This window comes from Eulemur rufifrons, chromosome 8 (genome assembly GCF_041146395.1).
Source record: "Eulemur rufifrons isolate Redbay chromosome 8, OSU_ERuf_1, whole genome shotgun sequence".
NCBI classification, from domain to species: Eukaryota; Metazoa; Chordata; class Mammalia; order Primates; family Lemuridae; genus Eulemur; species Eulemur rufifrons.
The window spans coordinates 3,855,974-3,879,563 of record NC_090990.1 but is presented as its reverse complement, the minus strand read 5'-3'; the positions used below and the strand labels follow the sequence as shown (position 1 = coordinate 3,879,563).

Here is a 23,590-nt window from a genome sequence, read left to right as displayed (position 1 = left end):
CTCTCAACTCTGTCCCCCAGTTCTTGCCCCCCTTCCTGGAGGGAGCTGCCTCTCTGGAAACTACTCCCTCTGGCCCAGCCAGCTCTGGGGGGCAGGGCCCTGGGGAGGCCTCCCTGTGTCTATCCTGGTAGCCGCCGTGTTGCCCAGGTCCCTGATGACCCCCTCTTCCCTCTCTGGACATCACGGCTCCCCCCATGAAGAGCCACCCCCGCTGCCTAGCAGGGTCCCTCGCACCCTGCGTGCCCCCAGGAGCCCTGCTCACCCAAGCTGCCGGTGCACAGGCAGTTGTGGGTCCGCGGCTGGGGCTTGGTCTGGTGGCTGTCAAGGATCTGCTGCACCAGCTGCTCCACCGAGAAGCCCGAGCTGCTGTTGCCGTTGCTGCAGGTCCACTTGATGCCGTGGACTGCGGAGAGAGCGGCGGAAGGGCCATTAGAGGCACAGGGCCAGGGTGGGACTCGGACCCTCTCCCAGGGCAGCCCCTTCTCTGCTGGGAGGCCCACTCCAGGGGCGAACTGATGAGCACGTGGCGGGAGGGAGGAGGGTGGCCAGCCTGTCCCACGCCCCCCACCCCCGAACCCTGCTTCCCATTAGGAGTTCTGGGCTCTTCCCTTCCGGCCTCCTCCCTTCCCTTCCCCACCTTGCAGCCCCTGATGGTCTGCATAGAGTTTTGCTTTTGTTTTCCCAAAGTCTAAGTACACAAGTGGCTCTTCCAAGGGTCCCGGAGTGGAGGAGAAGGGGCGAGAGGATGGAGTAGGAGAGTTGGGGGAGGCCAAGGGACCTCCCCAGGCTGCAAGCACCTCTTGGCTGCTCAGGAGATGGAGGTTGGTGGGTTCAGTGAGCAGGAAGGACCAGGTCCCCTCCCAGGAGTGTGTGTAGGGGAGGACCCGCCCTGGAGGAGAAGGAGATGGGACTGAAGGGCCGACATGGCCCTGATGGCAGGTGCCCCAGCGCCCAGTGCGGACTGATGACCGGCCATCCAAAGAGCCACCCTGGGGCTTCGGCTGCACCCCACACTGCCGCAGTCCCTGAAGTTAGGGTGGGGGCCCAGAATGGGTGAGCTCCCCAGCTGCCGGGCAGGGCGGGGGCTAGAAGTCTAAGCCGACTTGCCCCCCGAGTGTGTGGGCTGAGTTTCACGCCCGCTCTCTGCTGCTCTCCTTCCTCGGCTGGAGCAGACCTGGCTACCAGGTGGCTGAGCCCTGAGTCCAGCATGTGGCACAGTCCGGCCCTCCCTGGAGGCTCTGGTGGGCCGGCTCCAGAGGTGGTGAACCTGCAGCCCTCGGGAGGGAGGTGCCCCTTGCAAGGGAGAGGAGCAGGGCACAGGGTCACAGGAGGGAGAGGCCGGCAGCTTTGCCAAGACAAGAAGAATTTTCTTCCTCCTTTGGCCAACGCGCCTCTCGCATGGACCCCAGGGGGAGAATGTTAACCCTCGCAGCCCCTGTCCTGCTCTGTGACGGTCACAAGGAGATGGTCTACATGGTGGGTAGGAGCTGGGTTGGATTCAGACCTGGATTTGGGTCCAGGTTTTGATCTTGCTGTGTAGAGTTGGGCAAGTCACTTAGCCTGTCTGAGCCTCAGTTTCCTCGCTGGTAACATGGGGATATAATAGTTCCCACCTCAGTGGATTGTCCAGGAGGAAACACGATCTACATGCCTGGTACTCTGCGTCCCCAACAAAGGGTGGCTGCTGTCATAAATGCTACTAGTGAGGATGTGATGACGGTGATGACTGCGACACCACACAGGCAGTGCTGGCCCTGCCCTGGGGCTTGGCTGACATTATGGGGGCTGAGCTTGGAAAAGGAAGCAGGAAGCCTCTTGCCATGAAACCCCCAGATGGCTCAGCCCTGGAGTGCTGGGGACAGATCTCCACGGCAGCCGCGAGTCTCATGCCCCAGTTCCCCGTCAGCACCTTTACTTACAACTCCAGTGGTTTGTCAGTGGCAAGGACCCGTGTGTATGGGTCGGGATCCAGTGGGGGCCCCCCCAGGGTGCAGCTTCCCTCCTTGGCACATGCTGCCCACCTGGCCCTCCACTCCCCTCTGGAGGCTGCGGCGCCCAGCCTCCTGCACCTTCACCTGTCCCCAGGGAGGCCCAGATTCTGATGGGTCATCTAGAGGGGGCGGGCAGAGCACAGTGGCGCCCGCCCGGAGCTTGCCGAGCTGCCTGTCCCGGGCTCCCTGGAGGATTCTCCGGCAGCCCAGGAGGCTCCCGCTGACTTGGGTTTACTTTTCCCCCTGGGCATCTTGCCCCGGCAGTTGGAAGGGAAGCCCTAGGCCAGGGGTTTTTAAGTCTTCATAGCTATAAGGCCCTTTTCTCAAATAAACCTCTAACTAGAAATCCAATATAAAAGACAGAACAGTAGACTCGGCCTGGTGGGGGCAGGGACACGAGTCTCAGGCTCACTGGCCTATCCCATGCCCAGACCCCTCCTTGACTAAGGACTTTTCCAAAAGCATTCTGCAGATTAGAAAACAGGGACTCAGGGAGGAAGGTGACAGCCCATATCCCACTCCAAGGGCCACAGGGCAGGATTTGGGACTGCCCGCTGCACCGCTACACACGCAGAGGCCCATCCCAGCTGTCTGTCCCCTACCCTGCCTGTGCCTGGGCTCCAGCTTGGAGATTCTGATGTCATTGGTCTGGAGTGGTGCCAGGTTTTTTTTTTTTTTTTTAATGCCATTAGGATGGGGAACACTCAGCTTTGTCCTAAGCCTAAACTCAGCAGGGACTGCAGGTCCGAGAGCGGAAACGCCTGCAGAGCTCAACATCAGAGCTGCTACCTCTGGGAACTCTCAGCCAATGTCCACTGCAAAGCCAGGCCAGATGTTCCGCAGGAAATCCCCCACTGAGTTTGAACTTGGCTCTCTGGGGAGATGACCTGTTCTCAGGGCAGCCCCACCTCTGGCTTCTGGCCTCCTGGCCATACCCCACTCAAGGGTCTTGGGTTTGGGGGCCGGTGGGCTTGCTAATCCCTTGACTGGCATTTACGATCAGGCCCCTCTGCTCTGACAACTGCGGCTCAGGCCAGCTTTCTCCTCCAGCCCCTGGTGGGGGGAGGCAGCCGCATTCGCTCTGCCTCCTGCTCTCTTCCTTATGTTGTGAAGGTTATAAAATGAAGACCCAGTGAAGGGTGACAGATTGCGAGCAGAGAGTTTCTGGATGCTTAATGCAAATCACCTACTGTCTTGGCACATCCAATATGCAGATCGTCCCCCTCCTGCTCTGGCATGTGGGGTGGGGACAAGCCCCCTCCTCTGAGGTGGCGAGTTGTTAGTACTGAATATCAAATACCATCAAGACGGCTTTTAACATGTCATGCTCTGCTTCCCGACACGTAATGAATCAGTGGGAAAGGAGCTTTCTATAGGGAGAAAAGCGCTTTATGAAAGGAAGGTTAATAAACACGTGCGGCGGCCCCTCCCCCTTTGTGAAACAGCACAGGGAAGCAGGGTGAACAGTACGCCGGAGCAGATGACCTTCCGTGACGTGTAAGGTCATGGCATGGCATGTAAGGGAGGGGGCGCGGAACGAGGAAGAGGGATTCCCAGAAAGGTAACCTCCTGGTGGCTCTGGGTCACATCTGTCCCTCAGTGGAGGGCACTGGACTCCTTGCCAGGCGTGGTCAGCCACCTTGCCCCAGGCTTGGGCGGTGGTCCCTGGCCTTAGGGGATGGAGAGGGACCTGTGTCCCCAGGAAGGCTGGGACAGAGGAAGTACTGGAGAGAGACAAGAGCAGGTGTGGCGGGGGAGAAGCTGGTCCCCAGCGTGGGCCTTCACAGGACAGGGGCACCAGGATGGCCACCCTAGCCACTGGGCTCCTTCGAGGGCACCCTCCTGCAGCTGCCCTGAGGTCCACGGGCCTGGGGACAGGGCTGCCTGCAGTGCGGCCTGCGTGAAGACCGGTTTGCTGAACCGAGGCTGGGGGTGGCTGCTGCAGGAGCCCAGGGCCCACTCCAGCGCGGCCCTGGCCGGTCGTACGAGATGTTTACCCTAATCACAACCCGCGGCAAGGCAGCAGCGCTTCCACTAATATGAATAATCAAAATGAAATCAATGACAACAGCATGTGGCCCAGGCTTTGGAGAGCATCTTCTGATGAACAATTTACCCAAGAGGCGGCCAACCGCAGGGAAGAGAGTAATTGAGATCTGGAAGAGAGGGCTGGGGAGGTGTGAGGGCCCAGCCCCATGCGGGGCAGGCTGCCAGCCAAGGGCCTTTTGGGTTACGGCTGTTTCATCCCAGGCCCCTGGGAAGAGCTGGCGAGGTTTGGCTAATCAGGCTAAGCCTGAGTCCAGGTAGAGGCCCCCTATTTTCTTCCATTATGAACAGAATTATGTCCCCCTAAATTCATAGGTTGAAGCCTGATCTCCAATGTGACTGTATCTGAAGGTAGGTCTTTAAGGAGGTAATTAAGGTTAAATGAGGTCATATGGGTGGGGCCCTAATCCAACAGGGCTGGTGTCCTTAAAAGGACAGGAAGAGACACCAGGGGTGCTTGTGTACAGAGAAAAGGCCATGTGAGGACACGGCGAGAAGGTGGCCATCGACAAGCCAGGAAGGGAGGCCTCCCCAGAAACCAACCTCAATCTTGACCTTGGACTTCCAGCCTCAGGAACAGAACTTTCTGTTGTTTAAGCCACCCTTTCTGTAGTGTTGTCACGGCAATGTCTTCGTCTGCTTTGTGCTATTACAGAGTACCACAGACTGGGTAATTTATAATGAACAGAGATCGACTGGCTCATGGTTCTAGAGGCTGGGAAGTCCAAGATCAAGGTGCAGGCATCTGGCAAGGGCCTTCTTGCTGTGTCATCACCTGGTGGAAGGTCAAAGGAAAAGAACCCATTTTCGGGAACCCTTTTTATACTGACACTAATCTGTTCACAAGGGCAGAGCCCTCATGACCTAAACATCTTCCTTAGGCCCCAGCTCCAAGCACAGTTGCACTGGGGAATAAATGTCAACGTGAATTTTGGAGGCGACAGACATTTGAACCACAGTGGGAGGCCTGAGCAGACTATTGCACCCTGCGTGGGGGCTCCAGCCTCCCCCATGCCCAGGCTCCTTGGTTGGAGTCCTACAAACCCCTGAGAGAGACCCGCCCTCCCTGTGCTCAGCACACGTGTGTGTGCGTGTGTGTGTGCGTGTGCGTGTGTACAGTTCAAGAGGCCCTGATGTCAGGGGCTTCCCGGAACCCCTCCCTCCTCGAGAACTTTGGATCCCACCCTTCTTCCCAGCACAGCCCAGCTCAAGCCCCTACCTGGACCTACTGAGTCAGAAACCCTGGGGATGGGGCCCAGCATCTGAGTCCTAACAGGCCCTCCAGGGGGTTCAAATGCATGCTGAGATTTGAGAACCGCTGACATGGAGACTACGGTAGCCTTTCTGCTACCCATCCCTGTCCCCACGGGAGGTGGCGTCTGAATCACCAGGCCAGGACTCGCCGGGCTGTGCACTGCTCGACCCCGTGCTTAGAACAATGTCTGGCACATGGTAGGTGCTTAATGAAGGTCAGTCAAGTGAATAAATGAATGGACAATTTCTCAATCAATCATGCCCTCTCTAGCACTGTTTTCTTTGGTTGCATTGGTTAATTATTTCTCCCAGTCAGCTGGAAGCAGAGCTCCTGTCTCAGTAACAACAAAAGTAATGGTATTTGTTGGACACACACTACGCGCCAAGCACTGTGAAAGCTTCTTTATATGTTGACTCCATTATAAAAAGAAATAAATGACATTAACACGCACCCCTGACTGAGCACTTGCTGTGGGCGGGGCTCTGGCTTCGTGCTCTTGGGGAGCAGTGGTCCCCACAGTGTGAGCCCAGCAGTTATAGTCACCTGTGCAGTTAGAAATGCACTTCCCAGGCCCCACCCAGACCCACTGAACCAGAAACCGTGGGGAGGGGGCCGGCATCCGCGTCCTAACAGGCCCTCCAGGGGCTTCGAATATACACTCGAGTTTGAGAACCGCTGGTATAAAGACCACATCTTTAACCTTTCGGTGATCCTCTAGGGCAGAATTATGATCCCATTTTGTTACTGGAAAGACTAAGACTCAGAAAAGTCATGTAATTGCCCGAGGTCACACAGCTGGTAAGTTGGAGGTGGGGAGGGCTTGCAGATTCCAGCTCTTTCCACTGTGACCTGCCTGCCTGCGTCCCTCCCAGGTCCAGCTTCCAGAGGTCAGGGAAGTCTGGATGGCTGATCCAGTCAGCAGGCAGAGGAGAAAAGCTGCCCCGCCAGGAGGGGCAGGTTCACCGCCACGTGCAGCAAGAGGAGTCTGGTTTCCTGCAGCAGAGCCCGGGCTGGGCCAGGTGCTGCCATCCAAGCTGGACGCCCACCCTCTGTCTCCTGCCCTCTCTGCCTACAGAGGGTGCTGGGCTGTCGCAGCAGGGCCAGGAGTCAGAGGCTCCGAAGTCCCTGGCTCTTCTCTTGTAATTTTCCTCACTTAGGGGCCAGGCCAGGTGGGCAGCCAGGCCCGAGTGAGCGGCTGCTCAGTGGGCCAAGCCCCCCGGACTAGGGCAGAAGGAAGTCTCCCTTCATCCTCCAAGGGGAGGGCCTGACAAGGACCCAGCGCAAGCAAGAGAGGGCAGGGAGGGGGCAGGAAATCCCGGGGGGCGGGCCACAAGGAGACCATGGCAGCGAGGCTTGAGGAGGCCCGTGGCAGCTCAGCGTCTGAACCTGGGCGCTGCAGGTTCCTGCAGGTATGTCCTGGCCTCAGCCACGTGCAGCCCGGGGTGCCTGGGTAGGGGTGCATTTAGGGGAAATTTCTGTGAGAGACAAAGGAGCAGAAGAAAGGCTTCATCCTGCACAGCAAGGGGCTTGTGGGGGCAGCATTTTGCTTCAAGACAGGGCCTCTTGGCTTGCATTTCCTGCCATTGGGGGAGAGGCAGGGGCAGGAAGGGGACCCACTGAATGATAGACTTGGGGGGCCGGGGCAGCCTCCTCTTGGTTGTCTGTGGAAGCTGCAAACTTTCATTCCTGACGTGGTTCCCTGTGCACTGGTGGAGCTTTCCTGAAGGGCAGGGCAGACCTCTAAGCTCAATGTCCCCCAGCTGGCTATGTGTCATTCATGTCATTGTTCCCTGTAAAAGATAAATGGATGCCACACCCAAGAGTCTGAGTGGGTGGCATCCATGGGAGATCTGAGCACACCGGGGTGCAAAGCCCGAGATGATGCTTTTTGCTCTGAAAAGTCATGTCTGGAAGAGTTTGCAAAGGAATTGGACAAGGAGTTAGGAAGGAGAAGTCTGTAAGCTCCCCTTGGCCCGCTGCGGCCCCAGGAGCGGGTGAGAGCCAGCTGCCTGCCCCCTTTGATCTGTGGGGCAGTAATTTCTGGAAGGATGACAGGGTAAGTCTGGCTGGAGCTTTGGTCACCACGGTAACAGCATAGGCAGCACCTGCTGGAATCGACATTTGGCCTTTCTTTGAGGGGGGAAGAGATTTCTTGGTGCTGTGGTGAGCAAGTGACAAGTACATACAAGTGGCAGTGTCCTTGTCCAGAGGGCTGTGGGGGCCCTTTCCTCCCCCTCAGCCTGTTTCATCCTTTCCTCCCACCCAGGTATCTACCACCCAAGAGAGACCCATAACGAGGGTGTCCATTTAACTTGTCAAACTGGGTCACCCTGGGAACTGAAAAGGGGTGCGTGTCATCTGTCCAGGCCGTGGGAGGAGCAAGGATGTGCGGTCACCTTACTTACGAACCGGGTGCCGGACGCAGGAGCAGCCACACGCCCCCGGGGACAGCCTGGGCGGCCCTTTGGATCCCTCCCAGTTGTTGACTCTAGGAGGCTGTCTCCATGGCGACAAGGTCAATGGGAAATGGCAGCTGGGTTGGTTTAATTTTCACTGTATTCTTGTTGACAGGAGTAAAGGCCCTGCTTCTGATTTCTTGGTTCAACTGGATGAAATTTTCATTAGATTTAACTTCTCATATCCAGACACCCACATACTATTCAATTTCCCGATCTCACCACTCAACTCTCATTCTCCTATTGGTCCTGAGGACAAAATTTGCAGAGATCTCATTTCGAGGAGCGCAGCGGCTGAGCGGGGACGGGACGGACTGTGTGCTCACAGTTCGAGAGCTGCGGGCGCATCCGCCGTGTCCCCGAGGAGCTGGGATTCCTGGTTCTCCCTGTCAGGACGTGGGGCATCAAGGTCCCCCCTTCCACCAGGAGGCACAGGCTTCCTTCCAGCGTCACACGTCCTCTGGGAGAAGGCGGAGGCCGAGGGCCGGGCAGACAGCCCATGGGCTGAGAGCCTAACCTGGCGGTCTTCTTGCGGGTGGGGTGGGCCTCAGAGGCGAGGAGCTGGGAGAGGGCCGATTGCAGCCACCAGTGGCTCCAAGGCCAGGAGATGCGGAGACATGGGACAGCATCCCTTTGCCTCTGCACGTGGCCTCACCGGACATCCCTAAGGTGCTCAGTGACATAAAAAGTGGCAAGGATGTGGCATTTCGGAGCTGCCCTGAGGTTCTCTGAATACCCTCCTGATTGGCTGAGTGGCATTGTCACCAGGCTGGGAATTCTTCCCACCGTAGGAGCATGAATGTGCTAGGAGCTCTGATTGCCTAGCACTGTGAGAAAAGCATTTGGCAGGGAGGGAAGAAGCTTCGATGGTCACTTCCACATCCAGGAGCCACGTGGCCCCTGGAAGCCTGTTCTTTCGGGCCCTGCTTGGGGGCAGAGACAGCAGGGACTTGGGAGTGACCAGCAGTCTGTCTAGCCCCTCCAGGTCCCTTGGAAGGAGTGGCAGGGGACCAGTAGGATTCCGGACACCTTCCGTCTTGCTTCTGGTGAGACTGCTTTGGGACCCTGGACTCAGGAGCCCCTTCGGGCGTCCAGAGGGCGGTGGCTCCATCTAGCTACTTCTCAGCTCCTAACTGCATGGCCCAGAGCCTTCAACTTTTAAAGAGAGGCTGAAAATCTGGAGATCTAAATGTTGGCAACACATTCTAAATTTAACAAAACCACTCCCTGGAGCCGAGCAAGGCTCAGAATTGCTCTGGGTGGCAGTTGGGCCTGGGACGCAGGCTGGCCGCTGTGTCCCCAACACCCGCACAGAGGCAGCTCCACAAAAGCAGGGACTCCTGTAATAGCAGGGGGTGCACAGCGCCAAAGGGGCCCTGAGCAGAGAGGAGCCAGGGAGAGATAGGAAATCAAAAGTAGTATTTCTCTTTCAGTTCTACTTGCGGGCCACATCAGTTCGATAAGATGTAGCCCAAGGGAGAAACGAACATTTGCAGCACAAACCTGGATCCCTGAGCAGGAAAAGGAGGCACGCCCCGCCCCTCTTCCTGGGATGCCTACTTGCTGCACCTGGAGATTCCAGGAACCCACCCTGCCTGCTCCTGTGCCGGCAGCTCCTACCTGAAAGGAAGAGTGAAATGCACAGGCAAATCTTCCCCCGTCCCCTCTGTGCTGTCCCCGCCTCCTCCCCGACTCCAGGTCTTCGGGGATGGGTGGGAGCAGGGCCTCTGCTCTTCAGGACAGAGCTGCCGTCTGGCCCTGGGCCCTCCACGGGGACATAGACGTGCTTCCTTCTGTGGGACTCCAGGATTTCTCACGAGTTCAAGTCAACAAGTGTTTGGCAAGATCCCACCGTTTGCCGGCACCAACAGCTCAACTGCAAACCAAGGAAACTTCTAGGCTAGTATTTCTTAACCCAGAGTCTATGGAAGGACCTTATAGGGTCCTGGAACACCCAGAAATTACAAACCCAATTCTCTGTATGTGCTGGGGACAGTGTCCAGACTAGACTCAGCACCGCGTCTGATGCCTGCCTCCTGCCCACTCCATGTGACTCCCAGAGAGGCCCCTGTCCCCTGGAAGGGGTTGGTCCTGCTCTCCAGCACCGGGCTCCTTGGATGGCCTCTCACTGGAGGTTGCTTTAGGCTGGGGTTCCTCAAAAAGTATAGTCCTGGGGAGCCCAGCATGAGAATCTTGCTTGTTAAAAATCTCAGGTTCTTCGGCCCATTCCAGACCCGTGGATCAGAATGTGTGGGGAGGGGCTCAGAACCTGCCGCTGACATCCTCCCGGAGCTTCCTGGGGGAACCGCTGCTCCCGGCCAACGCTGAGCCAGCTGTCTCTGCCCAGGCACTGCTGGGCCTTGCGGATGCCGGGCACAACTGCAGCGGGCTCTGCCTGAGCCCTGGGACAGCGCAGTCCCAGGGGGAGGGGGTCCTGAGCCCCTCCTGACTTTCTGTCCTCGCTTCTATCCTGAGAGTCTCACCTCAGAGTTAGGGACTCTGGAAAATGCTTCTGAGCAAACATTGCGGGCCAGAAAGAAACCCTCAAACCCTTTCTCATGACTGAGCCCCTGGGGATGACGCCCAGAGCTCCATGGGGGAAACGTCTTTGCAACTCTCTAGCTAGCTGTCCCTCCTTCCCGCACAGGCTCTGGCTGAGATCTAGACATACACCCTCCCAGTTAGGGGCGAAGCTCCCAGCCCCTCCATCTCGCCGCGAGCCAGGTGATGTCTGGGCAGGATAGACAGAGCTGGAGAGCAAAGGGGAACAGGTGCCTCTCCCCAGTGCTCCCTCCTGCTTGCTCCAGCCCGCATCAAGCCTCACGTCTCCAGAATCACAAAGCATGTCCCCGTCAGCCTCCCTTCACAGCTCAGGGTGGGACAGCGACCCTCACCCCCAGGCTCTCCATTGTGGGGTGGGGAAGTCGGGTCCCCTGCAGCGCCCATCTCTGAGCTGGTCTGCTGCCACTGGCCACCAGGTGGCGCTAGTGGACCAGGAACGGTTCAGTGAGGCCGGGGAAGGAGAGCCTTTGTTGATTTTACTTCTTGATATTCTATAATCACCAGGATTACAATCTAAGCAAAAAAGCAAAACAAATAAACACAGCCCCCCTTACTGGATCTTTGGTCTTTGTCTGAAAAATTACGAGAAAACAAAAGATGCATTGAACATACAACCCAAGGCTTGGGTGTCTGCATTGGCGAGGGCGTCCTGGCTGGGTACAGGAAGGGGTGGAGGCTCTGTGGGCGTCAGACGAGGGCCAGCAGCTCCTGGGAGGCAGGTGCCTGCTAATTAGCCTGTCTGTTGGATTTCTCTGCCACTGCAGCCACTGCACAGCAATATGGGGCCCCAATCTACAGCCACCCCGGCCTCTGCTAGGTTCTGGAACTTGTGGCATCTTGCAACATTGGCCTTCCAGGAGCTCGGAGGATAGGGTGAGGCTCCTTCTCAGAGCCATGAGGGCCTGAGACCCTGGCTCCCAGCCACACCAACAGGCTGCAGATGAGTAATGGTAGCCCCTCAAAGCCCACACTCACCCTGGCTTCCATCCCACACTCACGGTGGCCTCTATCCCCAACTCACCAGGGCCTCCACCCCCACTCACCATGGCCTCTCCCCCAACTCGCCATGGCCTCCACCCCCAACTCACCATGGCCTCTATTTCAACTCACCATGGCCTCCACCCCCAACTCACCATGGCCTCTATTTCAACTCACCATGGCCTCCACCCCCAACTCACCATGGCCTCTCCCCCAACTCGCCATGGCCTCCACCTCCAACTCACCATTGCCTCCATCTGGACTCACTATGGCCTCCACTTCAACTCACTATGGCCTCCACCCTAACTCGTCATTGCCTCCATCTCGAGATAATTCACCAGGGCTTCCATCCCTACTCACCATGGCCTCCATCTGGACTCACCATGGCCTCTACCCCAACTCACTATGGCCTCCACCCTAACTCGTCATTGCCTCCATCTCAACTCACCAGGGCTTCCATCCCCACTCACCATGGCCTCCATCTGGACTCACCATGGCCTCTACCCCAACTCACTATGGCCTCCATCCTAACTCGCCATTGCCTCCATCTCAAATCACCAGGGCCTCCACCCTGACTCGCCAGGGCCTCCCCCACCCACAGTCGACCCCACCATAGAGGTGAGTTTGCCTTTGGAGAAAACGTGGGTAGAGGTGCTGGAAAAGTAAACATTCCCCTGTTGGGCTCACGTGTGTCCCCACATCCACGTGCCTCTATGTGGTGGGGGCTGCTGTGTGTGCATGCGTGTGCAACACAGGTTGGTGCGGGCACAGGTGAGGGTGCAGGCCTGGCCTATGCTGGCTCCACAGGCAGGCCTCCTGTTCTGCCCACCAGTGCCGCTGAGGACACCTGCCACAGATGCCTCAGGACTCTGAAGGGATGACGTAGGAGCTCTGGGGAAGGCAGTCAGAGTGGAGCCACACCCAGAGGCAGCTGGTGGAGGTGCCACATGATCTCTGGGGCCATCAGGAGCTGCAGGAAGGCCCAGGACTCGGTCAGAGATGCAGGGCCTTCTGGCCAGCCAGGGCGCTCCTAGAGCAGCCTGCAGGTGGGGACAGTGGGCAAGATCCCCACTTGGGGAAGGGTTCTGAACACAGCCTAAAGGTCTTGCTCTCATCTCTCACTCCAGATGGTACCATCTCACCAACTCCTAGCTAGGAAATGGCTGGCGTGTTCGTCCCCTCCCGGGCTGCCAGGAAACGGGGCAGAGCAGAAAGCCACAGGTACTCAGAGGGAGGGGGTCTGCTCCGTTCCAGGGGAACGGGTTCGCTCTGGCTCCCTGTAGGCTCAGCTGAGCCGAGGGTGGGAGGTCCAGGGCAGGGCCGTTTAGAACCACTGTGGTTCTGAGCAGCCAAAGATCACCGGGCAGGTTTCCAGCCAGGCTGGCAGGACTGAGGCACAGAACGCTTCCTGGCAGGTCAGTCTACTCCACTCAGAGTCTTCTCTGGGCGGCTGACCTGGGAAGAGGACCCCACTGCCTAGCCCCTCGCTCACACTATGGGAGCTTGCTGGGTGCCAAGCTGGTGTTCTCTCAGACCAGTTGCATTGGAGCAGACTCCGGAATTTCCAGGGTGAGAAATACTGAGCTTTGGATCATGTTCACTTGAGTTCTATGAACTACAGCCCTCAGACAGAACCCCAGACAGTCATCCTCAGGCCTTGAACGCACAAGAGCAATTCCGTGCACTATCTGCCAGAAAGCTGAAGCCTGTAGGGGCAGCCCAGGCTGAACCCGGCTCTACTCACATGCAGAGCCTTATGCCCCAAAGTACGTTAGGTTGCAAATGCTTAGCAAAATCTACGCTTTCCAGACCCCCTTGCAACTATGGGTGACCATATGACATAATTCTGGCTAATGACATATGAGTAGAAATTATGTGTGCAATTTCTGGGCCATGTCTTTAAAGGGAAGAAGCTTGCCCTCTACTTTATTTTCTCCTCTTGCCACTGGTTGGAATGCAGTTGTGATGGCAGGAGCTGGAGCAGCCACCTTGGACTGCATAAAAGAGGACAACAAGCTAGGAAGGGCAGGGCAACCAGCTGGAGGGAGGCTGATCCCTGACACTGTAGGGTGGCCACATCAACCCTGAACTGCTATGGGAATAAGAAATAAGCCTCCATTTCATTTAAGCCACTGTTATTTTGCTCCTTGTCACAGCAGCAGAACCTATATTCTAACTACTACAGAAGGGATTACAAGAGACAGGGAGGATCTTTGGAAATACACTGGGAATTCCTATCAGATATCTTCATTTCTTTCTTGTTTACTTTCTTATCTGCGGGAAGCATCCTGAGATTGCAGGTTGAAGGGAAGCCCCCTTCTGACCAGAGGCACAGTTACAAGAATCAGGGTGGGATTCTCAGAATTGCTGTAGCCCGTGAGATTCCCGAGGTGTGAGAACAACACGCCCCTCGTCTCACAACAGGTGAGGCGAAGGCTGCGGATCAGAGTCCCCTTCACCACCGATGAGCACAACATTTTGATTAAACCACTGACAACTCTGCTGTAGGGCAGAGAAATTTGGAAACATCAGGAGATCAAACTGTGAAGTCTTTGAAGGAATGTGATTTATGTGAAAATGTGATGAAGCTAATGTGTTTGGCTGCAGTGTTGGGTGGCACGCCTGATCTGGAACCAAATCTGATGCCTTCTTGGCGCTCAGCACCTCTGCTTCCCCGAGCACGGTCAGCCGGTGCCCCGTGTGTGTTCCAGCCCGATCGGCACCGAAAGCTTCTGTCGGAGCCGTGTTTCCAGCCGTGTTTCCGCAGCCGTGCCTCTGTGAGCACAGCCACGCGCACGCATGTGCGCGCCGGGGGCTTGTGTGCTGCTCGGCTCCCCCAACCCCCCTCCCCCCCGAGACACCAGAGAGCCAAGTGTTATTAGATTTATGGGGAGTTTGTTGTAGTTTTACATAATTTCCTTGAAGCACTGCAGATTTTTGAACAGGCGTTCGCAGTTCCCTCTGGTTACGAGTCAGAGCCCGACTCAGGCCTGGTTTCCACTCCCTGGAGTTCAGGAGCCTGATCGCCCGCCCCAGCCGGGAGGTGGCATTCCCGTGTGACAGACCGGCAGCTCCTGCACGGGGAAGGTGCCACGGAGAGTGGCAAAGATAGAAGAGCTGTCTGTGTGTGCTGAGAGGAATTTGGGGGCCATCTCGAAAGGCTTCTCTTTCCTTGGTTGCCTCCTCTGGCTACCCCTGGCTAACACAATCTCTGCAACTTTGTCAGGCCCCCCACCCCCCACCCCCTGGCTGTGTGCACAGGGCCTTTCACCTGCAAAGGGGCCTAATTTGCCAGGAATCTGACAGCATGAACTACTTCTAGTAACCTAAGAAGAAACAGATGACAGGCTCAGAAAGGCCAGGAGGGCTGACCCTGAAGACGTGCTTCGGGCGTGGACCCCCCCTCTATAACGGTGAACCCCAAGGAGTTGACAAGCTGCGCAAGCACTCAGACTGCTTCTCCAGGACGACCCCGCACCACTTGGAGTGACTCTGCGGAAATGGGAGGGGGCAGAAGCCTCAGGCCCTGAGTCGCAGCTGGGCCCGGCCCCATGGAGCTGGCTGGAAGTGGTTGGCCCTGGTGCACAGACTGTTGGATTCCTTCTCTCACTTACGGGGGGAGCTGCCACATAGAGAGGTGGCCACAGAGCCGGGACGAGTGCCCACCTCCTGACTCTCCAGCTCCGACTCTTTCTCCCGCCCTGGCCAGGTGGCATCCGTACCCACTGTCAGCAGAGCCATCGTGCCAGTCCAGCCGAGGCTCCGCTGGAGAGAAAGCATGAGCGGGCCCAGGGTGGGCTGGGGGCTACCCCCGATGTCCTATACAAACCCGCACGGTTGATGCCTCCTACACACTGAGTCAGAAGGGGTGGGCAGGCGGGTCTGACAGCAGCGCCCCTGGTGCCATTGCCCCAGACCTCTGACCCTCTGGCCTGGTCTGGAAAGAGGCTGCTGGGAGCCTCTGTCCGGTGCTCAGGCCCCCGGGGGAGTGGGCTAAAGCTGGGCCCGTTCCTTTCCCACTCAGCCAGTCTGCATGCCCACCGCTGTGCAGCGAATGGAGAGACTCTCAGGGAGCTAATGTTCCTGTTACCCACCTTGCTGGATGCTCTGCAGAATCCTGAAGAGGCTCAGCGGCCCCTTCTGGGAGGCTGAGTTCAGTCTGACGCCTCCCTGTGGGGACTCGAGGAGGCCTGGGCGCCAGGGCTGTGAGAGCCCTGCTAGGGCCGTGTGGGCTGAGAGCTGAAGGCCGAGGGGGGTGGGCAGAGAAGTCGGGGGCGCGGGGGGGAGAGCCAGGCAGAGGGCAGAGCCGTGCAGGCTCTGGTGGGGGAACCGCGAAAGGTGGAATATGGCGCGAGTCCGTGCAGGGCGGAGGCTGGGGTGGGGGGCCCAAAGGTGAAGGGCTGCGTGCCAGGCCCCGGGGCTTGTGCCCTGAGTGGGGCACACAGGCTCTGAGCAAGGAGGGTGTGCAGTCAGAGCTGCAGTTAGGGAGGTTTCCACTGCAGGTAGCCTTGGTCTGGGTGGTCCCTGGGCCACCTGGTTTGAGGTTCCGGGCAAGAGTGCCAAGGCCAGGCTGGCCTGAGCCTCCCCACGGGGCACTCGGCTCGGAGGACGGCACATGAGGACGCTCAGTCTTGGGTCCAGCCCCCGGGCAGGCTGGGCTGTCGCCTACTGGGGGCTTCCCCCTTCCACACAGACCCCTTCATCCCTCCTGAGCTCCCAACCTTGAGGCGGGGGCAAAGCCGTGAACCTCAGCACCCGGGGGACTCTCAGGATTAGCTGGTCACTGCATGTACCCCCGGCTTCAGCTTGCACCCTCCCAGGGACAGGACCTTCCCCTGGCTGCCAAAAGGACATTTTAGTTCCTTCCCTGTATGTGGTGACAAATGGCTGCTTCGCCCTTCCAGCCCAGCCCCAAGGGAAGTACTGGGTGCAGTGACCCATCGTCCCACCCTCTGCAGGACAGGTCTTTGCCCTGAGCCTTAGTGATCAGTATTCCTGAGCCCCGTGGGCCCTGCGGCCGGCACTGGGCAGCCCCCAGGCTCTTCCCGGGTCGGCAGCCCCGTTTGTTCTCCCCGAGCCCAGCTGTCCGGGGGCAGGAGAGGCCCGTGGAAACCAGGTACCGGCTGAGCCCCAGCTTCCTGACTCGCTTGGTGTTTTGCATTCAGTGATTTGCACCTGACAGATGCTCCAGAAAGCACCACTTTGCTGACAAAATGAAATCCAGCTCAATTACCATCATCCATTTGCCACCCAGCCTGGGAGCTGAGGCAGGCCCTGTGTCCAGCAGGCGGTGGCTGAGCCCAGAGCCAGCACAGACAGGCTGAGGCAGGGGAGCGGCAGGTCTGGCCAGCCCCTCCTCTGCCCCCCGGCCTGCCCCCTGCCTGTGTGTGGCCTGGGAGACACAGCCGGGCCCACTCTTGCCTCTGCCCCTTGCTTATGTTGCTCTGTGTCTCCGAACCTCACTTTCTGCATTGCCCCAGTGGGCCTGACATTTTGTGCCCTGCTTGCTGTGTGGGGAGCTCCCTGAGGCCCCGGCGGAGGCGGGAAGGGTGTTTACAGAGTCAAGTTCACAGTGACAACATCATCTGTGCGAGATGGGGCTCCACAGCCAGGTCCCCGAGGCCACGGAGGACCCTTCTGGCCCCACCTGGACGGCACCAGCCTGGTCCCCAGTGTGGGCGTTGGGCCGGCGGAGGCTACTCACACATGGGCTTCAGCTGCCCGATGAGCTCTTCCTTCGTCCATTTTGCCCACTCCTTCTTGTCGGTGTTGATGGAGCAGAGGATGGGGCCGCAGGGCTTGCCGCAGTCCTCGATGGCCGGCACGTTCAGGTAGTGCACCAGGACGATGTCGGGGTTCTGTGGGGAGAGCACAGGGACTGGCAGCATGAGGATGGCACAGAGCCTGCCACGGTCAGGGCCCCCCCGGGCCCCCCAGCAGGTGCAGGTACAGACCGAGTCCCCTCGGCACTGCTGACGCCGGCGCCAAGACTCTCTGCTGCGGGGGCTGCACTGCAGGATGTGAGCAGCTTCTCGGCCTCCCCCCCCCCCATTACAGCCCTGTCCCCTCCAGTTGTGACAACTGGAGAAATCTTCCGACATGACCCAATGTCCCCTGGGGCGCAAAATCACCTCCACTTGAGAACCACTGGCCTACACAGCAGCTGAAACGTAACTGAGGACCACAGACGTGAGGTCAAACTGTCTCCAGCCCAACATCCCGACCTCACACCAACAGCCACCCCCAGGGTCACTGTCCCCTGCTTCATGCCCTACACGCATTTCCTCGTCACAGCTTGCTGGGCGTCCCTCACCCAGGCACCTCCTCTTCCCAAAGGGAAAAGAAGTTCCCGGAGCTGAAGGTGCCCTGCTTCTAAGGGCCGGAGCCCCTCTACCCTTAAGCCTGCAGCCTTCTCCCCGCACAAACAGCCCACCTTTCCTTCTAAGCATCACCCTGGTGGTGTTCAGAATCCCTGGAACTCCTCCCGGAAGCCCCTTTGGAGCTCACCCTGGGAAGAACTCCCGGTCTGAGGACCTCGAGGGCCCAGTTTGTCTCAAAATGGTTTTATTTAAAAGAGTCCGCCTCTTGCCATCAGATTCCATTCAGAATATTCTCTGTCCCTTTCTGCCACCTGAGCTCTGATAGTGACATGTCAAGGGGACTTCATGGGGCAATAGCTATGCTGCGATGGGCATGGGGTTTTCCGGAGCTTTCCTGTGGCTCCCAGAAAGCAGGACTGTTTATTTGGCCACGTCAGGCCTGATGACTTTGTTACAAAGCAGTCCTGTCACTTTATAGATGCATCTGGATCAACCCGGAAGAACCTGGCTTAACCCTTCAGGAGGTGTTTCTGGAACCATTCTCTCCTTGCATTGTCCTAAGGAAACATGACGCCGTATTAAGAGGCTGCAGGGACCAGTGAGAAAAGGGGTGGGGGAGCCCCGTCCTGCGCTTTTCCCGGCGAGGGCAGGACCCCAGGCAGGTGGAAGCCCATCCAAAGCTGTGTTTTTGGATGTGGTCAGAGCAAGAGTTGCAAATGAACATATGAATCAATCACACCGTTAATAAACAAAGACTCCCGACACACCATGCCCAGTGCAAGAAAGTAGACTGGCATAATTTAAAAAGATTTTCAATAAGGGTTGAAACACGGTTTTTTTCCTGCCAACGCTCAGTTAACCAGGAAATTAAATCACCACGAACAGGAGCCTCCTTGCTAATGGTGGCTTTTCTGGATTGCGGTAATCACGCTCCTTAATAATAATGATAATCCCTGACATCGGCGCAGCACTTTATTCTCTTCCAAGCACTTTCCAGCCATTATCTCATTTGGTGCCCGTGCTGGCCGGGGAGGCCGGCGGGCAGGGCCGGGCGCGGTGCCCTCCGCACAATGAGGCCACGGCCGCACGGTGAGGTTGTGACTTGCCCTGAGCTATGTGCCTGGCGAGGGGCAGAGCCGAGCGCTACGGGGGTTCTGGCTCCAGACCCAGGTCCTGCCAGGACATCTGGTGGCCTCTTTGTGCTTGGCTCAAGTTCTTTGCCACTTCCCACTTCGTTTCGTCCTGGCGATGTGCCCGACAAGTCCGTGGGTTGGGTAGCTCTGCTCTGCCCACGGCACAGACAGGCTAACAGAGGAGAGGTGGGGCGGTTCGCCGAGTCCCGGCCCTGTGTCTGCCTGCGGACCAGCACCCTGGCCTCCCCACGCTGTGGCTCCCACCGGAGCCTGGACCCGCCCAACTGCTGAGCAAGATGATCAAAGGGCTGTGGGGCTGCCTCTGATCTGGCCCCAGAGCAGAGCCCAGCCCTGCAGGAGGGAGCCAGGATGTCAGACGCCTGGGGGATGAAAGGGCTGCAGCTTTCTGCCCCACAGCCCTGCTGAGCGCAGCTTGGGCACCTGGGACCAACTGCAGGAGGCCAAGGGAGCAAAGGCTGTTGCTCACCTCACCCCAGGAAGCCCCACTGTCTCCTGCAGGGCCCAGCCTCCATCTGCATTACCAGCTTCCACCTATTCTCTGAACGCAGGCACCAGGATCTCTCCTCCTCCAGGAAGCCTTCCCTGATGCCTCACCCTCTTCCTCTGCCATAGCAGGATGGTGGCCAGTTTCGTGTCTTAACTCTCCGTACATCTACTTTATTTCCTCAATCCCAGGGATAGTGCCCTGGAGATGCCACAGTGTCTGGCAATAATTGGTGCTCATTTCAGGTTTGTAGAATTGAATGAGGCTGAATTATGACCTCCTGTCCCCGCCCTTCCCACATTTGTGTTCTGCTGACATCTGGCTTAAGTTTTCTGGGTCTACCAAGGGCAGGGAAGCCTTTCTGAACACGGAGCTGTTGTTAGGAGGCTAAGATACAAGGCTGGTTCTTAACCCTTTCCGGGTCTGAAGTCTCTGAGGCTCGGACAGAGGCTGTGGACACCCTACACTTATCCCCCTAAAATGCCCCAAGGCACATCAGCACTCCCTTCAGGGGTTCACAGATCAGTGGTCAGCAGACCCGACATCAGTAATTACTGACTTGGGGATGATAGATCCTCTCAACTCAGGGCATGTGCCCGGCACAGAGGTCCCCTCCCGGGAGCCTCTACCCTAGGCCTTGCCTTTCTTCTGTTGCTTTGGCACAATGAGCAGGAAGTCCCAGCCCCTGGAAGGACTTGGGGATGGGTCTGGGATTAGGAGGCGCAGGAGTGGGCAGCCGCACTCCATCCCAGGGCTGGAGTTCCTGCCGCGGGAACTCTGGACTGGAATGTTAAGTAACGACTTCCTGGCTTGGGGCTGGTGTTAAGACACAGACTGATGGAGGTACTTTTGGAAATTTGGGGCACACATCACTTCCTGGCAATGTTGCGATTTTATTAATTAGCTGCACATTTTATTGGGTGTTTTTGGCAGAAAAATATATTTGCCTTAGAGTCCTAATGTATCAGTTTCATGGAGTGCTCATAACAACGGCAGAGTCCTCGCCGCTGCAGCGGCGAGATGGGTTCTGGCGGGGCAGCCGGGCCGGCCGGCTGGAGGAGTGGGCCTGGGTCGGCCAGAGTCACGGGAGGGGCCCCCCCACCCCGGGGCTCCCGATTCTTGATTCTGGACCACTGGGGAGCCAGGCTGCCTTCGTCTTGCTGGGCCCACTCTCCTGTTTCTCTGGGTTCACGGCCCAGGTCAGGCCTCCCGGGTTGGGAGAGGGTTTGAGAGCTTGTTGCGAGGCTCCGCCCTGGGCTGCGGAATTTCCACGGGGATGCTAGAGGCCACCCCCCAATGCGAGCATGACCTTTGAAAATGAGCCCCCAAATGTCCCAGAGGCCTGGTTGGTGTCAAAAGCCGTGGGAAGGGAGCCTTCTGGGGTGGTCTGTGGCTGTGCTGGTGCTGGGGGAAGGCAAAGATCAGTAAAAGTCTCAGAGAAGTTCCAGAACCTTCTGGAAAGAGCCGTGGACTAGGAGATCCCACCTTCCCTCTCAGTGCCTTCAGCTTCTCACCCATAAATGGAGGCAGTGCCCCCGGCTGCTGTCGGGCCGGGCAGGGCCTCGGAAAGGGGCCACCTGGGCGGACGCAAGCCCTGATGTTCTCACTACCAGTTGCCGCTGAAACTGCACCAGACCAAAGCCTGATGTCATTACCCAGGGAATGACCAGAGTTGAACTTCCAGCGGATGGTCACCCGGTCACCCGCTTAAAGCTCACGTTACCCGCTGCCAGCCCCAGTTCGCCCTGGTTCTCTCTCCTCTTGCTGCGCAGATGCCGACGCCCCTCCTCTAGGGCTCTTTCTCTCTCCACCCTTCCCCCACCTCGCTCTCTGGCTCACTCCGTCTCCCTCTGTCTCCTTGGGGACCTCACCCAGCAGACCCCAAGGACTCCAGATTTCTCTCTCCAGCCCCACCTCTCTGCTCTGGCTCACCTGCCCGACTGCTCCCCCTGGAGGCCTCAAAATACCCACAGCTTCCGGGCAGGGCATGAGACCTCCGACCTCATGCTCCGCACACCTGGCCCATCTGGGGCTGCACGCAAGGGCGAAAGGCACAAGCGTCCCCCAGCAGCCCACGCTGGAACCTGGGGTTCATCTGTCTTATTCTGTCCCTGCCCTCCACCCAGCCCACCACCACGTCCTGCCAGTTCTCTCCCTGTGAGCCCGACCCTCCCATTCGGCCCCCACGCCTGCCACCCCCGAGTCCAAGCCTCCACTTGCTCTCCCGCAGACGCAGACGTTGGATTGAAGCCCACCTCCTGGTCTCCTCTCTTGCGCCCTCCCCTCCCCCAGTTCATTCTTCAGACACCAGTGGCTGCGATCAGGCCATGCTGGCGAGGGCTCCTGGCACCAAGACTAAAGGCCGTGCTCCCCCCGTGGCTGCAGGGTCGACCATCTTTGTTTCTCTCCGGCTGCTCCCTCCCCGGCACTCCCTCCGCCCCCACCGCCCTGTTCCCCAAATCTGCCGCCTTCAGCATCGGTCACTTCCTCATGGAAACCTCGTTCAGCAGCCCCACTGACCACAGTGCCCACCCGCCCGGCTCCCAGCCCTGCCGCCTGCACAGCCTCCCTGCCCCCTGTCTAGCGCTCATCTCTCAGTTTCTGCCCAGTTACACTCGGGTTTGGCCGGCCCTGGCTGGGGGAGCTGGTGCAGGGGCAGCTGTTTCCTCCCTGGTGACTTGGTGTCTCAGGACCAACCCTGGCGGACCCCCAGGTGTGTCTTCCAGAGGGACTGTCTGTCAGAGGGCAGGAGTGGGCTGGGTGGCACCTGAGGGACCCACCCTCGGCAGGAGGCTCAGGTCCTCCCTCAACCCAGCTGTGCCTCTGGTTTTTTTTTTTTTTTAATTTGAAAATGTGAGGTTTAGATGTGCCAATTACCGAGTTCTAGACTGCCAGGACTCTGCGGGGCAGAGGACTCTCAGGCTGAAGGTGGTGGAAGGGCATCTCCCAGGAGCTCAGGTTAGAGTTCGAGTCAGTCTCTTAGACGCCTTTTCCAGATGGTACCTTTCACCTAACCCACGGGACAAAGGGACAGAGAACAAGCTGAGAACCTTAACTCCAAAGGCACAGGAGAGGTTAAGAATGTTCTGAAGGGAACACTTGTCCAAAGTTAAACAGGCTCTTTAGTGCAGGACTTGTCAGAGCCTTGATGGTGCTGTGTGTAGGAGGATCTCTCTGTGGCATTGCAGGAGGTGGGCTTTTCCAAGCCTATTTGACCATGAACCTGAGCTCCTCTTGGGACCTTAGTGTTCTCTGGAACATTGTTTGGGAACCCCTGATAGAGTTCCAAGCCAAAGGAAACAACTTTCAGCAGCTACTGAAAGAGAGGGGCCCTCACCAGTTCCCGGAGTATCTAGGGCAATTGGGCTTCAGATGCCCAAGAATTGTGCCCTTTCCCCTGTGCCCCATCCTCAGCCTGGCCTGAGCACAAGAAGGTGGGGGAGAGGCAGGTGGGAGATGAACCGCTGGCCCCGTGATGGAGCAGTGGGGGTGGCGCAGGTCACACTGCCAGCTTAGTTTAATCTTAACGACAGGTGACAAGGATTTGAGGAAGTGAAACTGCTTTGAACGAGAAAGTGTCACCAGCTCCATGAGGGTGGCAGCAACGGGGGGGCGGCTGGGGCCCAGACAGCAGCTCTTGTGATCCGGATTAACACGCGGTAGCTCCTGCTGCAAACGCCCGGGATTCATACTCTCCTGCCCAGGGCGAGCCCAGGTGCAGCAGCCTGGGAGAGCGCAGGGGAGAAGGGCTGAGGGGTGTCCCTGCCAGCCTGGGGGCGCCAGCTTTCCTAGCAGAGCACCCAGCCAGGGAGAACCGACTCAGCCCCCCTCATGGCAGCATCAGGGCCGGTAGGCCAGACCTCAGGCCAGGAGTTGGGGCAGGAGGGACATGCAGAGTGGCAGAGGGAAGGAGGAAGGAGAGAGAGACAGAAACAGACAAGAAAGGTGCAGCAGAGAGATGTGGGACGCCCAAGCTAACAGCAGCCATGGGGGGGCAGTGCAGACTTGGGGGGGTGCCAAGCTCTCCCCAGCCCTCAGTGAGCTCCCCACAGCTCCCGTGACCCCTGGTTTCTGAGGGAGGCACAGGGGGCAAGGGCCAGACAGAGCTGGAAACAAAGGCTCCCCCTTGGGCCAGCACCTGATCTCACCGAGCCCAGTGTCCACCTTCAGAGCTAGGGACACGGGTGGAACTGGTCTTAACCTCACTGGGAAGGAGGCGGGAGCAGGCGAAGTGCTCGGATCGGGGCTGACCGCTGGCCCCCATTCTCCTTCAACACTGCCTGTTAAATGGTGTCCAGGAATCTGCTATCAGCAGCATAGGATGGAGGTGGGGGAGGCCCTGAA

The 23,590-nt window shown here is 58.2% G+C and overlaps 1 protein-coding gene across 8 annotated transcripts in view; it reads right to left on the bottom strand.

Moving 5' to 3' along the window:
• CAMTA1 (calmodulin binding transcription activator 1) overlaps window positions 1-23,590 on the bottom strand; it is an 830,964-nt gene that overhangs the window by 91,767 nt on the left and 715,607 nt on the right. For all 8 annotated transcript variants that reach the window (XM_069477299.1, XM_069477301.1, XM_069477302.1 and 5 more), the window contains 2 exons: window positions 16,993-17,146; window positions 263-403 (listed from right to left, as the gene is read on the bottom strand). In XM_069477299.1, the coding sequence (XP_069333400.1) occupies window positions 263-403; window positions 16,993-17,146 (295 nt within the window). The remainder of the gene's footprint in view (window positions 1-262; window positions 404-16,992; window positions 17,147-23,590) is intronic.